The 17,612-nt window shown below is 36.9% G+C and overlaps 4 protein-coding genes and 1 long non-coding RNA gene across 8 annotated transcripts in view; all 5 read right to left on the reverse strand.

Annotated features, from left to right (window-relative positions):
- Positions 1-8,265, reverse strand: part of LOC112573075 (secretory phospholipase A2 receptor-like) — a 63,625-nt gene extending 55,360 nt beyond the window's left edge. Inside the window, exons 1-3 of the mRNA XM_025253092.1 lie at positions 8,125-8,265; positions 7,708-7,861; positions 7,308-7,426 (exon numbers count right to left, since the gene is read on the reverse strand). Coding sequence (XP_025108877.1) covers positions 7,308-7,426 — 119 coding nt within the window. The 5' untranslated portion in view covers positions 7,708-7,861; positions 8,125-8,265. The remainder of the gene's footprint in view (positions 1-7,307; positions 7,427-7,707; positions 7,862-8,124) is intronic.
- The window catches only part of LOC112573785 (adhesion G protein-coupled receptor L1-like), a 202,258-nt gene that overhangs the window by 122,443 nt on the left and 62,203 nt on the right, over positions 1-17,612 (reverse strand). The window lies entirely within an intron of this gene.
- LOC112573085 lies at positions 296-3,441 on the reverse strand. The gene is made up of 4 exons (XR_003101161.1): positions 3,398-3,441; positions 2,549-2,646; positions 1,460-1,528; positions 296-1,199 (listed from the first exon to the last, which is right to left on the reverse strand). It is a non-coding gene; the product is annotated as an uncharacterized LOC112573085 (long non-coding RNA).
- Positions 10,725-17,473, reverse strand: LOC112573076 (C-type mannose receptor 2-like). 2 transcript variants are annotated; one of them, XM_025253093.1, is made up of 11 exons: positions 17,304-17,473; positions 16,482-16,609; positions 15,867-15,994; positions 15,428-15,591; positions 14,921-15,051; positions 14,575-14,699; positions 14,087-14,226; positions 13,490-13,679; positions 12,905-13,065; positions 12,111-12,252; positions 10,725-11,337 (listed from the first exon to the last, which is right to left on the reverse strand). In XM_025253093.1, the coding sequence occupies exons 1-11, from the start codon at positions 17,448-17,450 to the stop codon at positions 11,294-11,296; spliced, it is 1,500 nt and encodes a 499-aa protein (XP_025108878.1). In that variant the 5' UTR covers positions 17,451-17,473; the 3' UTR covers positions 10,725-11,293. The 2 variants fall into 2 exon arrangements, with proteins under 2 accessions (XP_025108878.1, XP_025108879.1); XM_025253094.1 differs by having other exon boundaries at positions 10,725-11,705.
- LOC112573074 (cell wall protein DAN4-like) overlaps positions 17,341-17,612 on the reverse strand; it is a 29,218-nt gene continuing 28,946 nt past the window's right edge. For all 3 annotated transcript variants that reach the window (XM_025253084.1, XM_025253085.1, XM_025253088.1), the window contains one exon: positions 17,341-17,479. The gene's annotated coding sequence lies outside the window, so the exon portion shown is untranslated. The remainder of the gene's footprint in view (positions 17,480-17,612) is intronic.

The raw sequence follows: 17,612 nt of genomic DNA on the forward strand, positions 1-17,612 counted from the left end.
AGTCGTGTCGTTTATAAAATTATTGCTGAGCTCGATGGTCTATATCCAAAGTCAGTGGTCTCCGGATAATTCAGATAAAGTTAGCATTTGCGACTTTTTCTGATACGACCACTGGAAATAAGTAAGCTATCTCTGAAATTACATAGATGGCTATGTTTGGAAAATAGGAATTTGAAGTGGCCATGCAGAGCTCCAATCTCTTATCGAAAATAGAACAAGTCTTTAATGCCAGTAAGTCATGTAGGTAGCAAAGTGAAACTAGATGTTTGCAAGGATCAAGAACTTTACACTCAAGAATGCATAAGAGATTTTATTTTACGCAACACAGATTTGCAAATATTACATGCACAAATAATGTCTTGTTCTTGCATTGTTTTGTCAGAATTGTGATCAGGTCACACAGTGAGCAGCCATGTTGGTTGATATACAGCTGCCTTTGTCTATTGTCCACTAAACCCGCTCCGTTTGTTCCACCCTTACCCTCAAACATTCACCCTCCCCACACACAAAGCAGCCTAGGAAATAAAATGTTCAGGCATGCCTAAGACTAATGGAGACAACTCTTGAACACAAAAATCGAACAACTTGCACTTGGTTACTTCCCTTAGACCATTTGTCAAATTTTACATCCGCTGAATTGAGCTTATCTTTCATTGCGAGATTTTACAAATCGTATTTTGTAATGAAAGGCTCTTCTTTTGTGGACACCAGAACTGACTCCTTTGTTTTTGTCATGATCTTATGATATTTGTTGAAAAACAAAACAAACTGCAATATGAGATGGATAAAAATACGTGTAGAAATCTACGCCTTCATAAATGTATAAACACACAAACACACACAAACACATATACTCTCTTTAAATTACATGAAATAAATTAATTTACAAACCGAAATAATTTTAATTTTGTATAGTATTAGAATCGCTACAGTTCGGGAAGCTAAATAGTTTCTCTAATACTTTTTTTACACAGTAATATTTAAAATTCTACCAAAACATAACAATCCAAACAGAAAGACAAAATTCAACATGTCTGAATAACGCTTTGAGTCAAACTGTAAAAGTATATAAATTATTGCAGATCATTTAAATATTTCTGGGTTCTTTATGATTTTTTATGAAGAATGAGCCGAGGTCACAGAGATGAAGTTGCCAGTTCATTGATGTCACGCTGTTCATCATCCGATTGTGGAGATGTCTACAGAAATTAAAATTGAATAAAGCATATACAAGTATTAAATACTGATCATTATTAATGATTAAAAAGTAGTGCTAAATACTACTAATAAGCAGTACGAACTATTATTACCACCAAAATCAATCATGTCAGAGACTGTGTAACAGAGTCTCGGTAACATTCAGGTCAACTAGTCGAAAGTCCACGTTACATAGTCGTCTCAGATACACCTATGGCACATTGAACATCCGGACAATCATTATTATCCTCGTAAAAACTACCTTTACAACCATAGTAGGCAACCTTTTTGAAGCTTTCTCGTTAAACTTGAAGAACACGTCGAACATGACCTGTAATTTAAAACAAGCAATTATATATATTGGTTTATTAACTCGGCGAGGTAATGTAATGGATTATATTTTAAAAAGTTGAAATCTAAATTTTTGAGAAACTAGATGTACCGACAGAAATACATTTTGGATTCACACCTGCTTTTTTTTTTCCCCTTCCATCTCCCCCCAAAGTGCGAAACCGCCGCAAGGTGGAATACCTTTCCTACTAAATAAACGAACCAACCGGGACGGACGAAATGCGCATAGAAGAGCATCACACGAAGTCGAGGAGAGACCAACTCGGCATGTTATCGCCACGGACGACGCGATGCTGAAATCTCCGTGAAGAGACGAAGTCGCGGCCATTGTTCGAACCTTTATTTAACGGTCGTACGCAGGCACACGTCGTAGAAATTCAAAGCGATATTGTCACAAACCCATTTTTCTCGCAAAAATTTTCATCACGGTTGGATTTTGTGAACAAAATTGCGGTGTGTAGAACTTGTTCTGGATGTAGAGAATACGAAAATTGTACGCAAAATGTTGTCTTGCTCAGAAGACGATAGGTTCGGTTACATTACACGTCTTCAGTTACGAGCAGTGACCAACAGCATAAAGTAATGTCTGATATAACGCAGGATGCACTAGCAAGTAGTGCAATTAGACCAACTTCAGATATGTTGGCTGATGGCTGTGCAGTGGGAGTGAAATAAGTTAAAGCGATATGTAAAGTCGTCATTTCTACTCAAATAAAGATCACCTATCACTTTATGTAAATTGTTCTGTTTGTACGTTGAATGTGGGGAAAATAAAGTACACACTGATGTTTGAAGCAGCTGAAATGTTATTTTAACTTTGTCATCTTAACTTTACTTTAAGCTATGTCTCTATACGCTTGGCTAAAAAAACAGAAAACACAGTATGCAGGTACATCGTACAAGACTCCAGTTACCATTTCCACAACCAGTGTTTTATTTTCTCATTTTTCCCAACTTAAAAAAGGGAATAAAGAATAAAGTTAAACTGAAAGATACACACCTCTTATCTGCTTTTCACATATAAATGGTCGCAAGTCCCTGCAATCCGCGTAGTTAAGGTGGCCATCACGAGTCATCTCCTCACAGCAACACTCTGTCCTGGAGTAACGAGAAGATAACTACAACCATCATCTGACGACTAAATTTTATTAATAAAATAAATAAACCAAATCCCGAGGACGAGCTTGTCTTTGAGCTACTCATCAACTTTTAGAAAGGGAAATGTTGACCTTTCGCCATACTGGTATTCTGGGTATGTGTTGAATTAACTGAGGCTTTGATTCCTGACGTGTGGAGGTTCAATTAGTGAGGGTGTGTAGTGTCTATGGGAATAAATATGATTTTAAACTTCCTCATGGGAGGCTAATGTAGTGGGTTTTTTTTTATTATGCTGGGTTATTCGAGGTTGGTGTATATCACATGGTTAGTGCCTGTTGCCTGCTGTATGTCTGAGTGTGTGGTTTGAACATAGACGATAGCGGGGATTTTATTACTTGTCTCGTTAAAGTCTTTGGTTCAGAAAAAAAGAGAGGAAAGTAAAGAATTCACAATCAATATAGTGTAATCTGGACAGTTTAAGGCAATCTTTGAGGTTTGTTGGAATGTTATGCAATTGTCATGAGTGTGTCACGCGATCGTAGCAATATACTTGTTATTCTTTTCCTGTTCAAACACACTCGTGTATATATGTAAAGTAGACACAATAAAATATATAAACACAGCTTTAACTTTGTCAAAAACATTGTTGCTTTATACAAATGAGTAAAGAGGAATTAACAACAACAACAACAACAACAAACAACAACAACAACACAACAACAACAACAACAAAGCTTAAAAAAAATCTCACCTGTCGTGACTTGAGGAATTTGTCGCCGAAATCTTTCTAAGCCCTACCCACCAGCGCTCACTCTCTTTCTGATCTCTTGACGTATTATCTCCTGCAGGTCAAAATTACAGTAAAATATTTTATAATAATATTTTAATGACAATTATTATTATTTGTATTTTAAATGCAAAGCGTGCATCACTATACACACGAAGGTACACTCCTAAGCACAGAAATCAGGACAAAATATGAAGCTACTGTACGCTGATACAAGGTAACAATTCAGTAGTTTAAACAAACGTGAAACAAGCAGAGTAAGGGATTTGAAGTAAAAGCTAACAAAAAATAGCAGACAACTGAAAAATACAGATTAAGGATTTTGATTCAGATAAATGTAGTTAGGCAAAACTTGTAACTCGATGAAAGCTTGTCAGTGGACTCAAAACATTTTTAAAAAACAGGACCATGCTTTAGAAAACATTACGAGTGTGTTTTGTAAACAAAGCCGGTAAAATATCACAATCCTTCTGCAAATTACACACATAATACAGAGTGGCAGAAAAAGAAAGAGAACGAGAGAGAGAGATGAAGCTAAGAGAGCTAACAATGAATGTGTGACAGTTTGGAGACATCGGTGTCTCAGTACTTTAGCTACCAACATCTGTGTGAACAATCATGTTGCACCAAAGAACTGGAAGAAATACAAACAAAATTACTTACAAGTTCTTCTAAAGAATTTATGGACAGCAGGTTGGCTCCCTTTTTCTGGCAGATTTTGCTGGCATTGAACCACGACTGTGTGTTTGTGGACAAAGAATAACAACGACGATTGAACAGAAACCAGCAACACCACAGCCCTCGGCTCCGTACTCTGCTGTCGTGCCTATGATCAGTTAAAACAAATCATAAAAATAAAATAAAACCCAAGAATACTGCAACACACACACACATACACATTTCTAGAGTGCATATTACAAGACTGTGACATTTACCTAAAGACTTTTCACAAATGAAGAGTAAAGTACTGGAGCACGGCTCATCATTCAGTTGACCGCGGGGGGAAATTTCTACACAGTCCTCCTTTCCTTCCCAGTCGTTGGGTTCATTCGTTGCCCACGGACTACAGTCAAAACAAAAATGTACATGTATTTTTATTAGTAACGATGCATCAAGGAGAGCAATCAACTCCACACACTTCTCACCCAATTTTGACATGGTGAGGATAAATAAAACTGAATTTTGTTTTGCATTAAGGTGCTAATAATTTAATTTTTTTAAACGTGTTTCAGCTCAAAGAGAAGAACGTTTACTTAACTTCAAGTACATGTAGTTTTTATTTTGTTCTAGAATTAATAGTTAAGGAGCGAACAGAATTCTTGACATCAAGAACATTTCTGTGATGTTTCTGTTATGCGTTTCATACCAAGCCTCAATGTCATGAAAATTAACATGGAAATGAATGTGAAGTATTAAACTGTACACTCTTCTAAAGAAAGATGGACTGACTCACGTAACAAGGCTTGAAAAGTTAACAGCTGAATCAAGCCAGCTCCACCGGTTGACTCCCGGAGAAATCCTTTTCAGTCCCACCCACCACCTTTTGCTCTTTTCTCTTAACCACATTTGCATATCTGTCTGCATGCAACACACGTAACATAAATAATATGATATGCGATATAAAATACAAGCAAAAAAGTTATGATAATTATGATTATTAATATTATTAATATATATAAAATAAAATATTAATATAACAAAAAGGACAGCAGAGTGTGCGACACTTAGAAGTAGTACTTTTGAAAAAGTTATATTTAAAGGCTGAGACAGAGTTTGAGGGTCTGAAAATGTAACTAGGATTTCCAGATCGTAGGTCCAGAGTAGGAAAAGACAAAAAAATCCTTGTGATTTCATGCTTGAAGCTTGAAGCTTGAATTTTCTTGTGAATGTTCTGTTGTTTTCATGCAATGAGAGATGTCCGAGGGCATTATTTTACATCAAGAACATTTCATCGGTGGTCTCGTGATGGCGGGACTCATGTTGTTCACTGTTATTTACAGCAATTTCATTTTACGAAGCGTCTGAGATGTGAGGTAGTCTCGTGTCACCAACTAATTTGCATAGAAAAATCAGATGTAATCTATACCAATGATCCTGTACAACTTTACGAAATGGAGACAGAACGATGCCTTTGTCACTATTAATCAGAATAAATTAGATAAGCTAAATTTACTGTATAGAATCCAGCAACCCTGCATACCTGCTCGTCTAAAAAGGTGATGGACAAGAGGCTACCCCCCTCCTTATAGCAAGTCTCCTGTGCCTCCCACCACGATATGGCGTGTGTTGAAATTGTATAGCAGCCAGCAGTTAAATTGTCAGCATTCAGTGGATCACACTGATCTGGATTTTTCTCTACATCGGCTAAAAACAGATAAAGAAAAAAAATACGCACACTGTCTTCAAGCGTTATGTAGGTTTTGATTCTCAAATAACATTTAGTCGAAACATGGTGCCAAATTTTTACACAACTCAAACTTATGCAATACATAAATAAAACGTGCTTAAAGTCATTATACCGAATATGTACTACGTACATAGCGTGAATCTACATTATTAATATGGTTCTCTGGTATTAGCCTTTACACTCGTTGCGTCTTATAGAAAAACAGTGACTAATATTTCTTTAGCTCAATTAATCTTAACTGATAGAATCCGTGTAGGGGACCATCTCAAATTTTCACTCTCTTTCAGTTTGTTTTGATAGAAAACATTTCGGTACTTACATAACGGTTTCTCACAGACAAAGGGGAGAGAAGAGTTACACTGGACATCATTCAGCAGACCGCTGTAGTCCATCTCTGCACAGTCTCTGGTGTCCTCACCATCGGTAGACTCGCTCCTGTCCCACGGACTGTGTGGATTGTCCGTAACGTGGAACCAGGATAAAACATCAAATTACAATAATATCATCGGCCTCAATTTTGCATGTAGTTATCACATGAGAGATACAGTCGTTAAATTCCCCAATGATACCAAACTGTGCACAAACTCAGTGGTGGTAACAGTGAATGTATTATCATCATAGCTATCATCAGAGTAAATAAAGTCAGGTATAATTCCTTTTCAGGATTAAAATCTCCAAGTAGTACACATTCATTGTACCAATCAGCTAACGTTTCATCAATTTCTTAAAAAGTTGATCAGTTAGCATAACCACGGAAGTGTATGGGTGGATGGCTGACTAAACGCCGAGACCAACGGTCAGCCTCTTGTGAAATTCTCCACTGCTGGTCTCGGCGAGTAATTAACAGTCGGACTTCCGTTTCCGGAGAAGCTTGAGGATGGAATTGAGCGAGACTTTTGATGTCAACACTATAGTCACCGTAAGTGTATTACTTTCTATTAACCAAAGCCTTGTCTGTTTAGAGCACAAAATTATTTCTTCATTAGTCTGAAATCTTTCTCATGAAATGATAATTACTCTCGCAGATTCTGCTGACATAGCTTTTGTCGTCGTTTGCTTAACCGGAAGCTGTTCTGTCTATAGCCTCGTTCTGGAGCTAATTGAACAAAATCGTCTGCGAGCCATCCAGGGGGTACAGATTCATGGCATAACTGTTCTTTCAGCAACAGCAGCAACAAATGATCTGCATCTGCCAGTCGCTAAATTTCCGTACATTAGTGGTTGGATTATCAGAGTTAGGATCCCCCGCCACTGGGCTGGCCTAGGCCACGTTGACCATCACAGGAGAGTTTGGGTGTGTACTACTCCCTTGTGCTAACCATCTCCTTGAAGTTTCAAACTTTGACTCACAGAGTCCTTAAATTACAAATCTGGGCACCACCACGTCTGCTTTCGTGCTCTAAATTTATTGAAATTTATGTAGAGGAAAAGAACAAATTAAAATAGTTCGTGAAAATAATGACTCACGTGAGCTGGCTTGAGAAGACTGACTCAGAATCGAGCCACTTCCACACACCCTTGCTCAAAGAAGTCCTTCTATCTATCCACCAACTGTGCGGCCTCGTCATGTTCCACAGGGTTTCCATCTACATTTGACAATAATTTTGACTCATGATAATTTGTACTTAATCGTATCACTTGATATCGAACAAAAACACTTTTTCCATGTGATCGGGTAGGTCGTCTCTGGCGTATATTCATAGACAATACGGATAGTATGGGGACACCTTGTGGATGATTAATGCATGTACTTCACATGATTTGTAGGTTAATATCTTTTTGTTTTACCTGGGGTTTCGCATCACCAGAATGGGATTCACGTGAAAGAACATTGTTAGAGTTAATTAATCTTTAAAAACAAACTCACTGGCTCTCGGATTTTGAAGACAGCAGGGTAGCTCCGTTTTCACTGCAATACGTGTGAGCTGTTGACCAGTTTGCAGACACCAGGGACACATAATAACAAGTAGAGTTTAGGTAGACCCAGCCAGGACCACAACCGTCTGTTACTTGAACTGCATCTGAACATAGTCAGCCATAGATCATCTTATTTTGAATACATTTTTAACTGCGCGCGTATCTCGTTATATCAATGTGAAACTCACAAAAAGTATTGTATATGTTCTCCTAAAACTTGACATAGCTAAATTATATATTATTTTATTTCGCCTATTTGTTTTGGCAGAAATTATCAACAATGGCAGCACATTTCATCTAAGCATTCAAAATAGACTTTGAAGGCTGACAAGTTCCCCGATGAAAGTAGAAAAGGTTGTGTACTTACCACCAGAATGAAGAGACAGGATAGCACACCCTAGGGTAGCTACTATCATTACATAGTAAACATCTTACTTAGACGTTCTCTCAGAAAACGAAGTGGGTGGCTCAGTCAGAGAAGATATGTCTTGTTGGGCGCAAACGGACGTGGTCACGTGACATTAAAAGTCGTGACGTTACTTCCAGAAGTGTTAGGAAGTGGAATTCCCCATTATCATGACCATACTACCTGTCCTACTTCTCTTAGTGAATTTCATCGTTCAACACTCTGCTTTAGAGAGCTTCAAGTGATAATAAAATAACTTTAATTTTGTTGCTTAAATCGAATATGTGTGTTGAGATTACGGTTAGAATGGGGTGTTTCAAGTAATGTAGAGTTTATTTTCTTCTGAAAATATTTTTAAAGGTATCTGAAGAGAACTCTGTCTTATAAGATTTATATCGCAGAATTACCATCAGGAGCGTCAGCATTATACTGCTATTTTGTATTTAAACAGGAGTAATTCTTTTTAAATCAAATGTTTATTTTAAAGCAACCATATTTGTGACGTAGAATAAATTGCATGTTACATGTCACTGGCACGTTGCATGTCACAGATACACATTTAATTATGTAATAAGACGAAAGACAAATTACATACACACAGTACAACGCACGACGACCCCGCAGATGATGATGAGGAGGAAGAGATTTGTAGGTGAATCGAGTCGAAGAGACAAGTTCAGAGGAATGGAACTGAGAGAGATATAGTGAAGGTGTCAATGGTGTTTTGTTTGTTTGATCACGAACTTATATAAATACACGTCCATGGTTTGATTGTTTCTATGGTTTAAGATAATGTGTGTGTGTGTAAGCTACATATTGGATCGCAATCATTAGTCCCCACTGACTGTAGGTTATCGCTGGTACAGGGGAGCAATAATACCCAACGAGTGAAATTAAGAATATAGTCTGATTAGTCATCAGTGGAAGCAGTGGAAACAGTGCAAATGTTATTTGTGCTGTTGTAGTTTAAACCAGAGATAAAGAATGACATTGTTATAAAGCCAACTAGCTACACATAATTTTACACACACACACACACATGATTATCAGAAGTGTAATTTTCAATACTGTGCATTCAGTGTCTGTGTTATCACATTAAACCAGTTCATAATTTAGGGTTACTGAGAGAATGGAACCTCAAATTACATTCTTTCTCACCCAACTCCACTGTCTGATTACACATTGAGAAAACTAATTTCTGGATGCTACATGCCTTATACACCACAGCTTCACCATGAAAATGCAGACAACCCCAGGCCACAGTCTTTGCTCTTCTTCTGGTGTTGAGGTCTCAGGAAATGGAATATCTTATCAATTTAAACATGCTTCCTGCTTCAGACTCTAGCTTTATGAATTATTCAGTGCACTGAGAAGAGGACAATCACAGTCTTGCTGTGCTGGATGAATAACACAAGTATTCATCATTAGCTACAAACACAATGTCATGCACTTTGAAGTATCTAGCATTCAGAGACATTTGCCCTGGGGAACTGGGCTCATGGGTAGCTGTGATGAAATAACACCCACACTAACATCCCTGCTCTCCCTGGAACAAAAGACTTCATGAGGTGCTATGAAAATCACACCATCAAAGGATTAATAAATCCATAAATCCAAAGCATACAGAATATGCAGAATTCATACATAATAACATTTGGTTTATGTAAAAGGGGTCCCAGTACTATCTGTGCTATCTGCATTTTCAATACTAGTGCTGTTAGCTCTCACTATAGCCACCATCCACTCCGTATACATGCAAATAACATCCCTCTGCCATTTATTTCTATACATGTATTGCCATTGTTATTTGTTTCTTGTTTACTGTCTGAATCAATCATCATAGTCTTACTTCTGTAAATCGATGCTGATACTAGTGTTTTTGTGTACAGAGAGAGGTGTGATTTCTTCATGGTTTATACAGAAAATTTAATAGATCCATCTCCTTTCATTTCCAGCTATGATTTCACCATGCATATATATCTCTTAATTATTTTCTTAGGTCAAATTTATTTTAATTTAATTTTTAAGTGCTGCTATGTTTCTCCAAGTTATTCTTTTTATGCCTTATCTGATTGAACTTATTGTGTGTGATTTTGGCAAACATTAAATTTCACTTTGTCAGTGCTAGACTTAGTTTCTCTTTTCTCTTTTGAACTTGTTTCTGTTATTCTTTCAAGTTATTTTTTCTTTTCTCCGAAGCCAGCAACACATTGGAAATAAGCAAAAGCATACACTTTATCTACAGGTCGTTGTAGTTATAAAAACAGTTTGTATGTAACAGAAGATGGACTGAAAATGATGTTTTACACATTAGGCATTAGTGTAGACGATACTTTAAGCAGATATAAACAAAGATTACCTGAAACATCTTGCGATTGTTTTTAATTATAAGTAAAGGGCGATAAAAGCCGACAAGAACAGCAGAGAAAACTCCGAAATTTATTGTCTTTAAGAAAATAAAAAACTTCTGAATAAATTTTAAATCTGTTTAATAGACGGTAAGCACTTGTTTTCTTCACAAAATTAATAAAAAAGGCTAATCACCTCATCAATATAATAACATAGTATTAGGCGAAAAAAAGGGCAGCTATGTAATCTTGAAGACTACCATCTTATATATACATCTGCATTTATCAGCTCAGATATACATCTACACACAGAAAGAAATAACGAGATTTAATATTTGACCACAAAGTGCTGATTGCTGGACATGTTGCAACAATCATGCAGCAATATTTTATATTAGAAAAGATGTTGATGCTTCGTGTTTAGTCTGATGTCACACAAATGGTAATTATATAATCAATCTCACTTTCAACAGAAACAAAACAATTTTTTTTTAATATTTTGCTGTCCAGGTCATGTCTCACTAGTTTCTTGGGCAAAGGAATTAGGACAAGACGTAATAAAAGACAAACATTCTTATAACAGCATTCAACCATCACATTTAAAATACAAGAGGAATTCTACCAAAACATTTATCTAAATATAAACACACAATCCAACAGGTCTGAGTAGCACTTTAGATTAAACTTAAAAAATATATAAATGTTTTCAGATATTTTTAACATTTCTTGGTCCTTTATGGCGTCCTGTAGAAGACTCTTGATCGTTGAAGAATGAGGTGAAGTCACAGAGATGGAGCGGACAGTTCCTTGGAAAATCCGGAGACGTCTAAAGAAAATAAAACTGGATAAAACATACTGGAATAATGTACATTATTAATAATACCAAAGCAGTGCTACATACTACTTATAAAGCAGTATAAACTATTACTATCAATACTATCACAAAAATGTCGTCAGAAACTGTAATTACCACAACCAATCAATGGTCAGGTAATAGTCAGGTCAACTATAGCTAGTCGCACGTACTGATGTACGTCTTAGATACCACGATGGACCACTGGACATCCATGTAATCATTATTGTTCTCGTAAACTGCTACTTTCACAACCATGGTAGGTAGCTTTTCATAAAGCTTTCTCATTCAAGTTTGTGCAGTTCAGAACTCGTAAACTTGAAGAACACGTACAACACCATCTGTAATTTAAAACAAGCAGTTATGTTGGTTCATTAACTCTGTTAATTAATGTAATAGATGACATTTAGAAAGCGCTCATGTTTATAGTTTCGAAAAATAAAACGTACCGACAAAAATACATTCGGGATTTACAGACTGACTAAACTGAAAAAAAGACTTACCCACTCAGTGTATGATTGGTGGACGATGTGAAGGTGACCTGTTGATGTCGTAGAGTGACATCACAGCTGGACGAGATGCACAATAAACAGCTGTCTCGTTCTCGATTAATCACTAGTCCGTTAGTTGCCGCCATTAACACTACGGATGATGAATAGGTGGACCTCAGGTTATTTCTTACTTCGTTAAGTAAAGATTTTGCAAATGACCCACTGACCTGAGAAATGGGAGATTTTTTCACTTACATTTTCTTTTCTCGCAAATATAAGGATGAGCAGTATTGCAATCCTCGACGTGGAAAGGCACGGAAGAGCTGATGGCCACACATTTCAGTGACGTAGTTCGCTCTCCTATCCACCACCGCGAGCTTCCAAGATTTGTCAGTGTCTGCAAACCAATCTTTATTTCAAAATCATACAAAGATATGCTCAGTGTATATAATCACATAAATTTCATTTCAAAAATGTGTCAGTGGAGCCATAAAATGCCATAAAGGCAGAAAATACAGAAGAAAAGGCGAGAGAAATTCGCTAATTCTTGATGTAAGATATTCCATGGCTTTAACATTCACACCTGTAAAACATTGTCTTAGACAACATTTAAAATGCTGTTGTGTCCCCTTGTACCATCTTTAACATTTTTTTTTTATGATGGACTCATGATTTTGAACCTAAACAATTAATGTGTAAGCAGAGAGAAAGAATTCTCGTGCTGTCAGTTTTGCAACTGAACAGAAAACCCCTCAAAACAACATAATGCTTACATAACATGCACATAATCTACTTTAGCACAGTCTCGGTCTAATCACTAAAGCGATTTGTCATATGTCTTTAAAACCCTCATGACTTTTAAGTTTCAAGTTATTCAATTTGTCGGAAGAAATGATAGCAAAATTAACCGACTTGAAACGTTTTACATGTAAATCAGTTTTATACTGTATAAAAGATTTCATCATCACATAATTAATGTCTGTGCAATCTGTAAGAAACACCAAAGAATTTAAAATTTGTTCAGTATCGTGTTGGCCAATGCTACGTACCAAGTCTTGTAAGGTGCTCATGGACATCAAGTTACCTCCCTCTAGTTTGCAGCTCTCCTGTGCCTGAGACCACGACATTGTCTTAGTGGACTGCTTGAGGCAGACGCCAGAAATCAAGAACCAGTTGAGGCCAGACTCAACAGTTCTAGTTGTGTTTTCCGCTGAAAAAAATACCAAACCAATCACCTTAAGAAATTATGTCTCCGCAAAGTTTCTGTAATGTTAGTTCTCTGTGTTTTACTGTGTGTTGCTTGAACTTGATCGCAGTGTCATCAGTGTCGCCAGTTTTTAGACTCACTCGTCCGTTACGCAGTGTCGATATAATTGCATTCAAAACACAACTACAGATGGCGCTGTATCAACGTGCACTTTCAGACATGAACATCATGATAATACATGGATATCGAAAACATCGGCGATTATGATTCTCGCAACCTTTTTCAATTTGAAAATTATGTCAGTGTTATTAGTTATGCTCCTTAAAAGTCGTAAACGCAAGCAAGTGTCAAAATTTAACAACTCTCTCTATTCTAATTTCATTATCTTTACAATTCGTGAGAATTGTTAAAAGTGTTTCCCACTTACTATGATTTTTTTGGCAGATGTAGGAGTGTAATGCTTTGCAGTCTTTGAAAGTCAGAAAGTTATCAGAGGCGATCATTCCACACTCCTTTGAACCATCGTCCTGCTTCAGGTCAAAATTACTTGGAGATGCCCTTTTCAGTCCTACCCACCATGGCGAGCTGATAAGATTGATATTTTCCTGAATTTTTGACTGGATTAAAATAAACAAAATTCATGGTAATTATTCATAAATAAAATAAAGGCAACACATAATAGAAATTCACAAACAAAATGTGAGTATTTGAGAGATACATGTGCTAGACACAGACGAACTAAATAATAACGAGAGGAGCTTTCTAAGTCGAACACACACACGCACGCATGCACTGACGCATGCACACACACACACACAGGAACTCTTACAAGCTTGTAAAATATATCATAATTTTGTAGTCTCACTTCTACAAACCTGTTTATTAATGTTTATAGTAACACGATGGTCAGCATAGTCCAACACAAGATTATCACCATTTGTTACCGCATTGCCAAATATAACAAAGAACGACAAAGAGACATTTTCAAAGTACTTCTTGAACTGTGTTTGTTTACACTACATACCATTTCAATGAAAGTTCTCACGACTAACAGTTTTCCTCCCTCGGTTTTGCAACTCTCCTCGGCACCGGACCACGATAAAGCCTTATTCGACAACTTGTAACACATCGAGAATATCTTGATCCAGCCAGAGTCACAGTTGTCTACAAATTGAGAAAAATAATGTCTTGAAAGGTTTGAGAGCTTCTTTAACATCGTTGTTCACACAAGCATTCGTTGTCAGTCAGATAAAATATCGGACATAAGCAAGAATTTGTCAGTGTCAGTTAGCATGGCATCTCCTATTTGTTTTAATGCATTTCATTACTTCTACACTAAATATAGTTTGACACTTTTATCACTTTGGTCTTACAACATGTCTACCCACACTTGTCCACACTATTCACACCACAAGCGTGTGTGGCGCCCTACGTCCTTGCTTTGATGGCCTATAGGTTTCATTTTTTAACGACTTTATTTTAATTTATTAAAATGCAGATAGATTATAATACCTGCGTCTTCCCTTGATTTCACACATATGAAGTATCGAGAGGAGTTACATGGCATGTCACTCAGAAATCCGTCAGAGTCCATCACCACACAGTCCTCTGTATTGAGCACGTCCTTCTTCCACTGGCTGAATGGATAGCAATGGATAGTAGGAGTGTTGTTGTTAGGGGATGTGAGATAGGAAATCGAATGTATTTACATATTTGAGCAAGAAGCAACGAAGACTTGACGTCGTGTGCCAGCATCGACCTGCAAGGCCTTACAAAAAAGTGAAAATATATGTGCAAAAGGATGTAGGTAGATAGGTAGCTAAGCAGTTCTTTAAATTAGGGCAATAGGGTAACTCACGTTACTACAGGCGATAAAATCGGAGGCTTTTTGATCCACTGCCACTTGCCACTAGATGGTACCTTCCGTAGCCCCACCCACCACCATCGGTCGGTAACAGTAAAGCGCCATGTCTCTCTCCTGATCTGCAACTTAATGTCAAACACTTGGCGTTGCAGTGCCCAAGAAGAATTGCAATAAATGATGAACCTAGCAGTAGTGTTCGCAGTATGTAGTCATCCCACAAATTTCGCAATATATCCCGCACAGTAAACCTTTTTAAATGAAATGCATCTTCCCTAAGCAAGTCTTTCTTCTCGTAAACTTATATAGAAAAACATTAAAGAACACTGAGAAACAAAACTTAAAGTACCTGCTATTGCTATTTTCTGTTCAAAAGTGAAAAAAATTAAGCAAGAGCAGTCACATTTCAGACAATACTGCTGTAGACAGATGGACAGATACACTTAAGACAGAATTCTAAGTTCTAATTCAGTTTATTTATTTAGAAACCTGAATGTCACATACCAGCTCATCTAAAGACTCCAAGGTCAGCAAGTTGGCGCCGAGTTCATTACACTTTCTCTGTGCGTCTGTCCACTGCACAGCCGCGGTAGTAGAAAGGTAGTAGCAGGAATCCAAGATCAGGATCCAGTTATTATCACAACTGTTTCTAGAGACGTTGAAGAGCTCTATGGAATAGAATAATACGTCATACGTTTTCAGTTTGTAAAATGCTATTATCTAGCCTTATATAAATATACACCTGTGACTCTCTCAATGTTATATGACTAATACAGATGTTATCATCTGTCATAACTACTCATCTGGTGACAAATGGAAAAAAACGGTAAAGGTTCTTGCGTAAAAGTTAGCTGGGTCGACTGGAGTAGGTTCGCTGAACCACACAAATAACGAACATGCATGCCTCCAGTTTAAAAAATGTTTTCAAACTAGAAGTACTTACTTAAATATTTCTTACAAATGTAGAATTTCTGCCGATGGCAGGAAGCATCATTCAGTGCGCCCCAAGGATACATTTCCACGCAGTTCTCGTCACTCTGAATGTTGTTGGGCTCCCCTTCGTTCCACAGTCTTTTATAATGCAAGAACATTTGGAGTATCCAAAGAAAGAGAAGGGAGAATACTTTTATAGAATCTTCCAAAAGTAATTATTTCAATATTTATTAACACCGGATTTAAAGAAACATGCGCAAGCGTGCAAGCAAAGCACACGTGCAATCAGCGCCACACTGTTCTGTTTATTTATCTAACCATGTTTATAAGCTTGCTGGGAGAGCGAAGCTGGGTCAATCCGAGACGCATCCAGGGGCAACAATTTTTGTTATCATTGTATTTAAATCAGTGTTCACATCTTTACTGTTTTGCTTTCTTCACGTGTTTTAATTTACAAATCTGTGTTGACACTATTCTTCTCCAGTACAGAAAATTTGCGCTTTCAATAATGGAAGGGAATTTGTTGGAAAATTGATGAAAATATTAATTGTAAAAATAGTTAGAAATGACAAATTTGTATTTTTTGTAGGCTAAGAAACAGTTGCTCTATATAAAAATGACTTACATGATTTCTCCTGAGAAAGATGAGTTATCATAGAGTGACACCCACTTGCTTACACTTGAGTTGCTTTGAAGTCCTATCCACCAGATTCTTTCATAGGCAGCAAATTTCATCTTACTCAGTTTCTGTGACTTGACGTTGTCAGAATAACAACAAAATGCAACAAAACATATTACTAATCATTTGCAAATTCATATTCCATTTTCATAATGAGAATAATAATGAAATGGGCAGATCCATCACAAAAAATACTCTTTACAATGATATCGCTACTTTTTTTAACATCGATTGTTTTGCCCTTGAATGTACTTTAAAAAATGCTTTTATTGCACATTTAACATTATCGGTTGCCATAGACATTTTTCTTTTTCTTGTTGACAACCAGGGCATGGGTATGACTTATATGCAATGGAATCACAATCAAATAGTATTCCGTACAGATAGATGCAAATGTTCAGACATTTTGTACACAATTCTGGCCATTTCTGACGCCATATCTATGCTTGACAAAAATTCATTACTGCAGCTGTGAGGAGAATTCTTGTGTCTGCTATTTTAGACGCTAATAATAAAGCCACTAGTGTTTACAAGTTTGTGTGCATGATTACATTGTGACTAAATTTATTGATGAAAAATACAAACGACCTATTAAAATAAAATCTACCCAAATACTGATATGTTTTTCCTCACATTCCAGACAAAGTACATAAGATAAAGCATTGCAAATTCCCTAAAATTTGTAAGCGTTGACATTTAGTCCTGATTATTACGGAGATTGAAAGCAGATTAATGTAAAAATGATTAATTTCTCTGCCGGCTTCTTACTTGTTCTGTCCATGACTCTAAAGACAGCAGATCGGCGCCTTTTTCTTTACAGCTTGTCAGGGCTGAAGACCAGTTCGCTGGTTCCAGGGACAAGTAGTAGCAGGTGGAATTGAGAAGCATCCAGCCTGAACCCCAGTTGTCTGTCATCTGAGATGCGCCTGCTTTACACCCAGGCACTGGTAAACATGTCACATTAAGCTTTTGGGTACATCAGATGAATAATGTTGGTATGTACATAGCGATGAAAATGACACAAGACATGCTTGATGTGAGAAAAGCGGTAAAAATTTCGGGGATATAGGAATTTTT

Source organism: Pomacea canaliculata, linkage group LG10, assembly GCF_003073045.1.
Source record: "Pomacea canaliculata isolate SZHN2017 linkage group LG10, ASM307304v1, whole genome shotgun sequence".
Classification (NCBI taxonomy): Eukaryota; Metazoa; Mollusca; class Gastropoda; order Architaenioglossa; family Ampullariidae; genus Pomacea; species Pomacea canaliculata.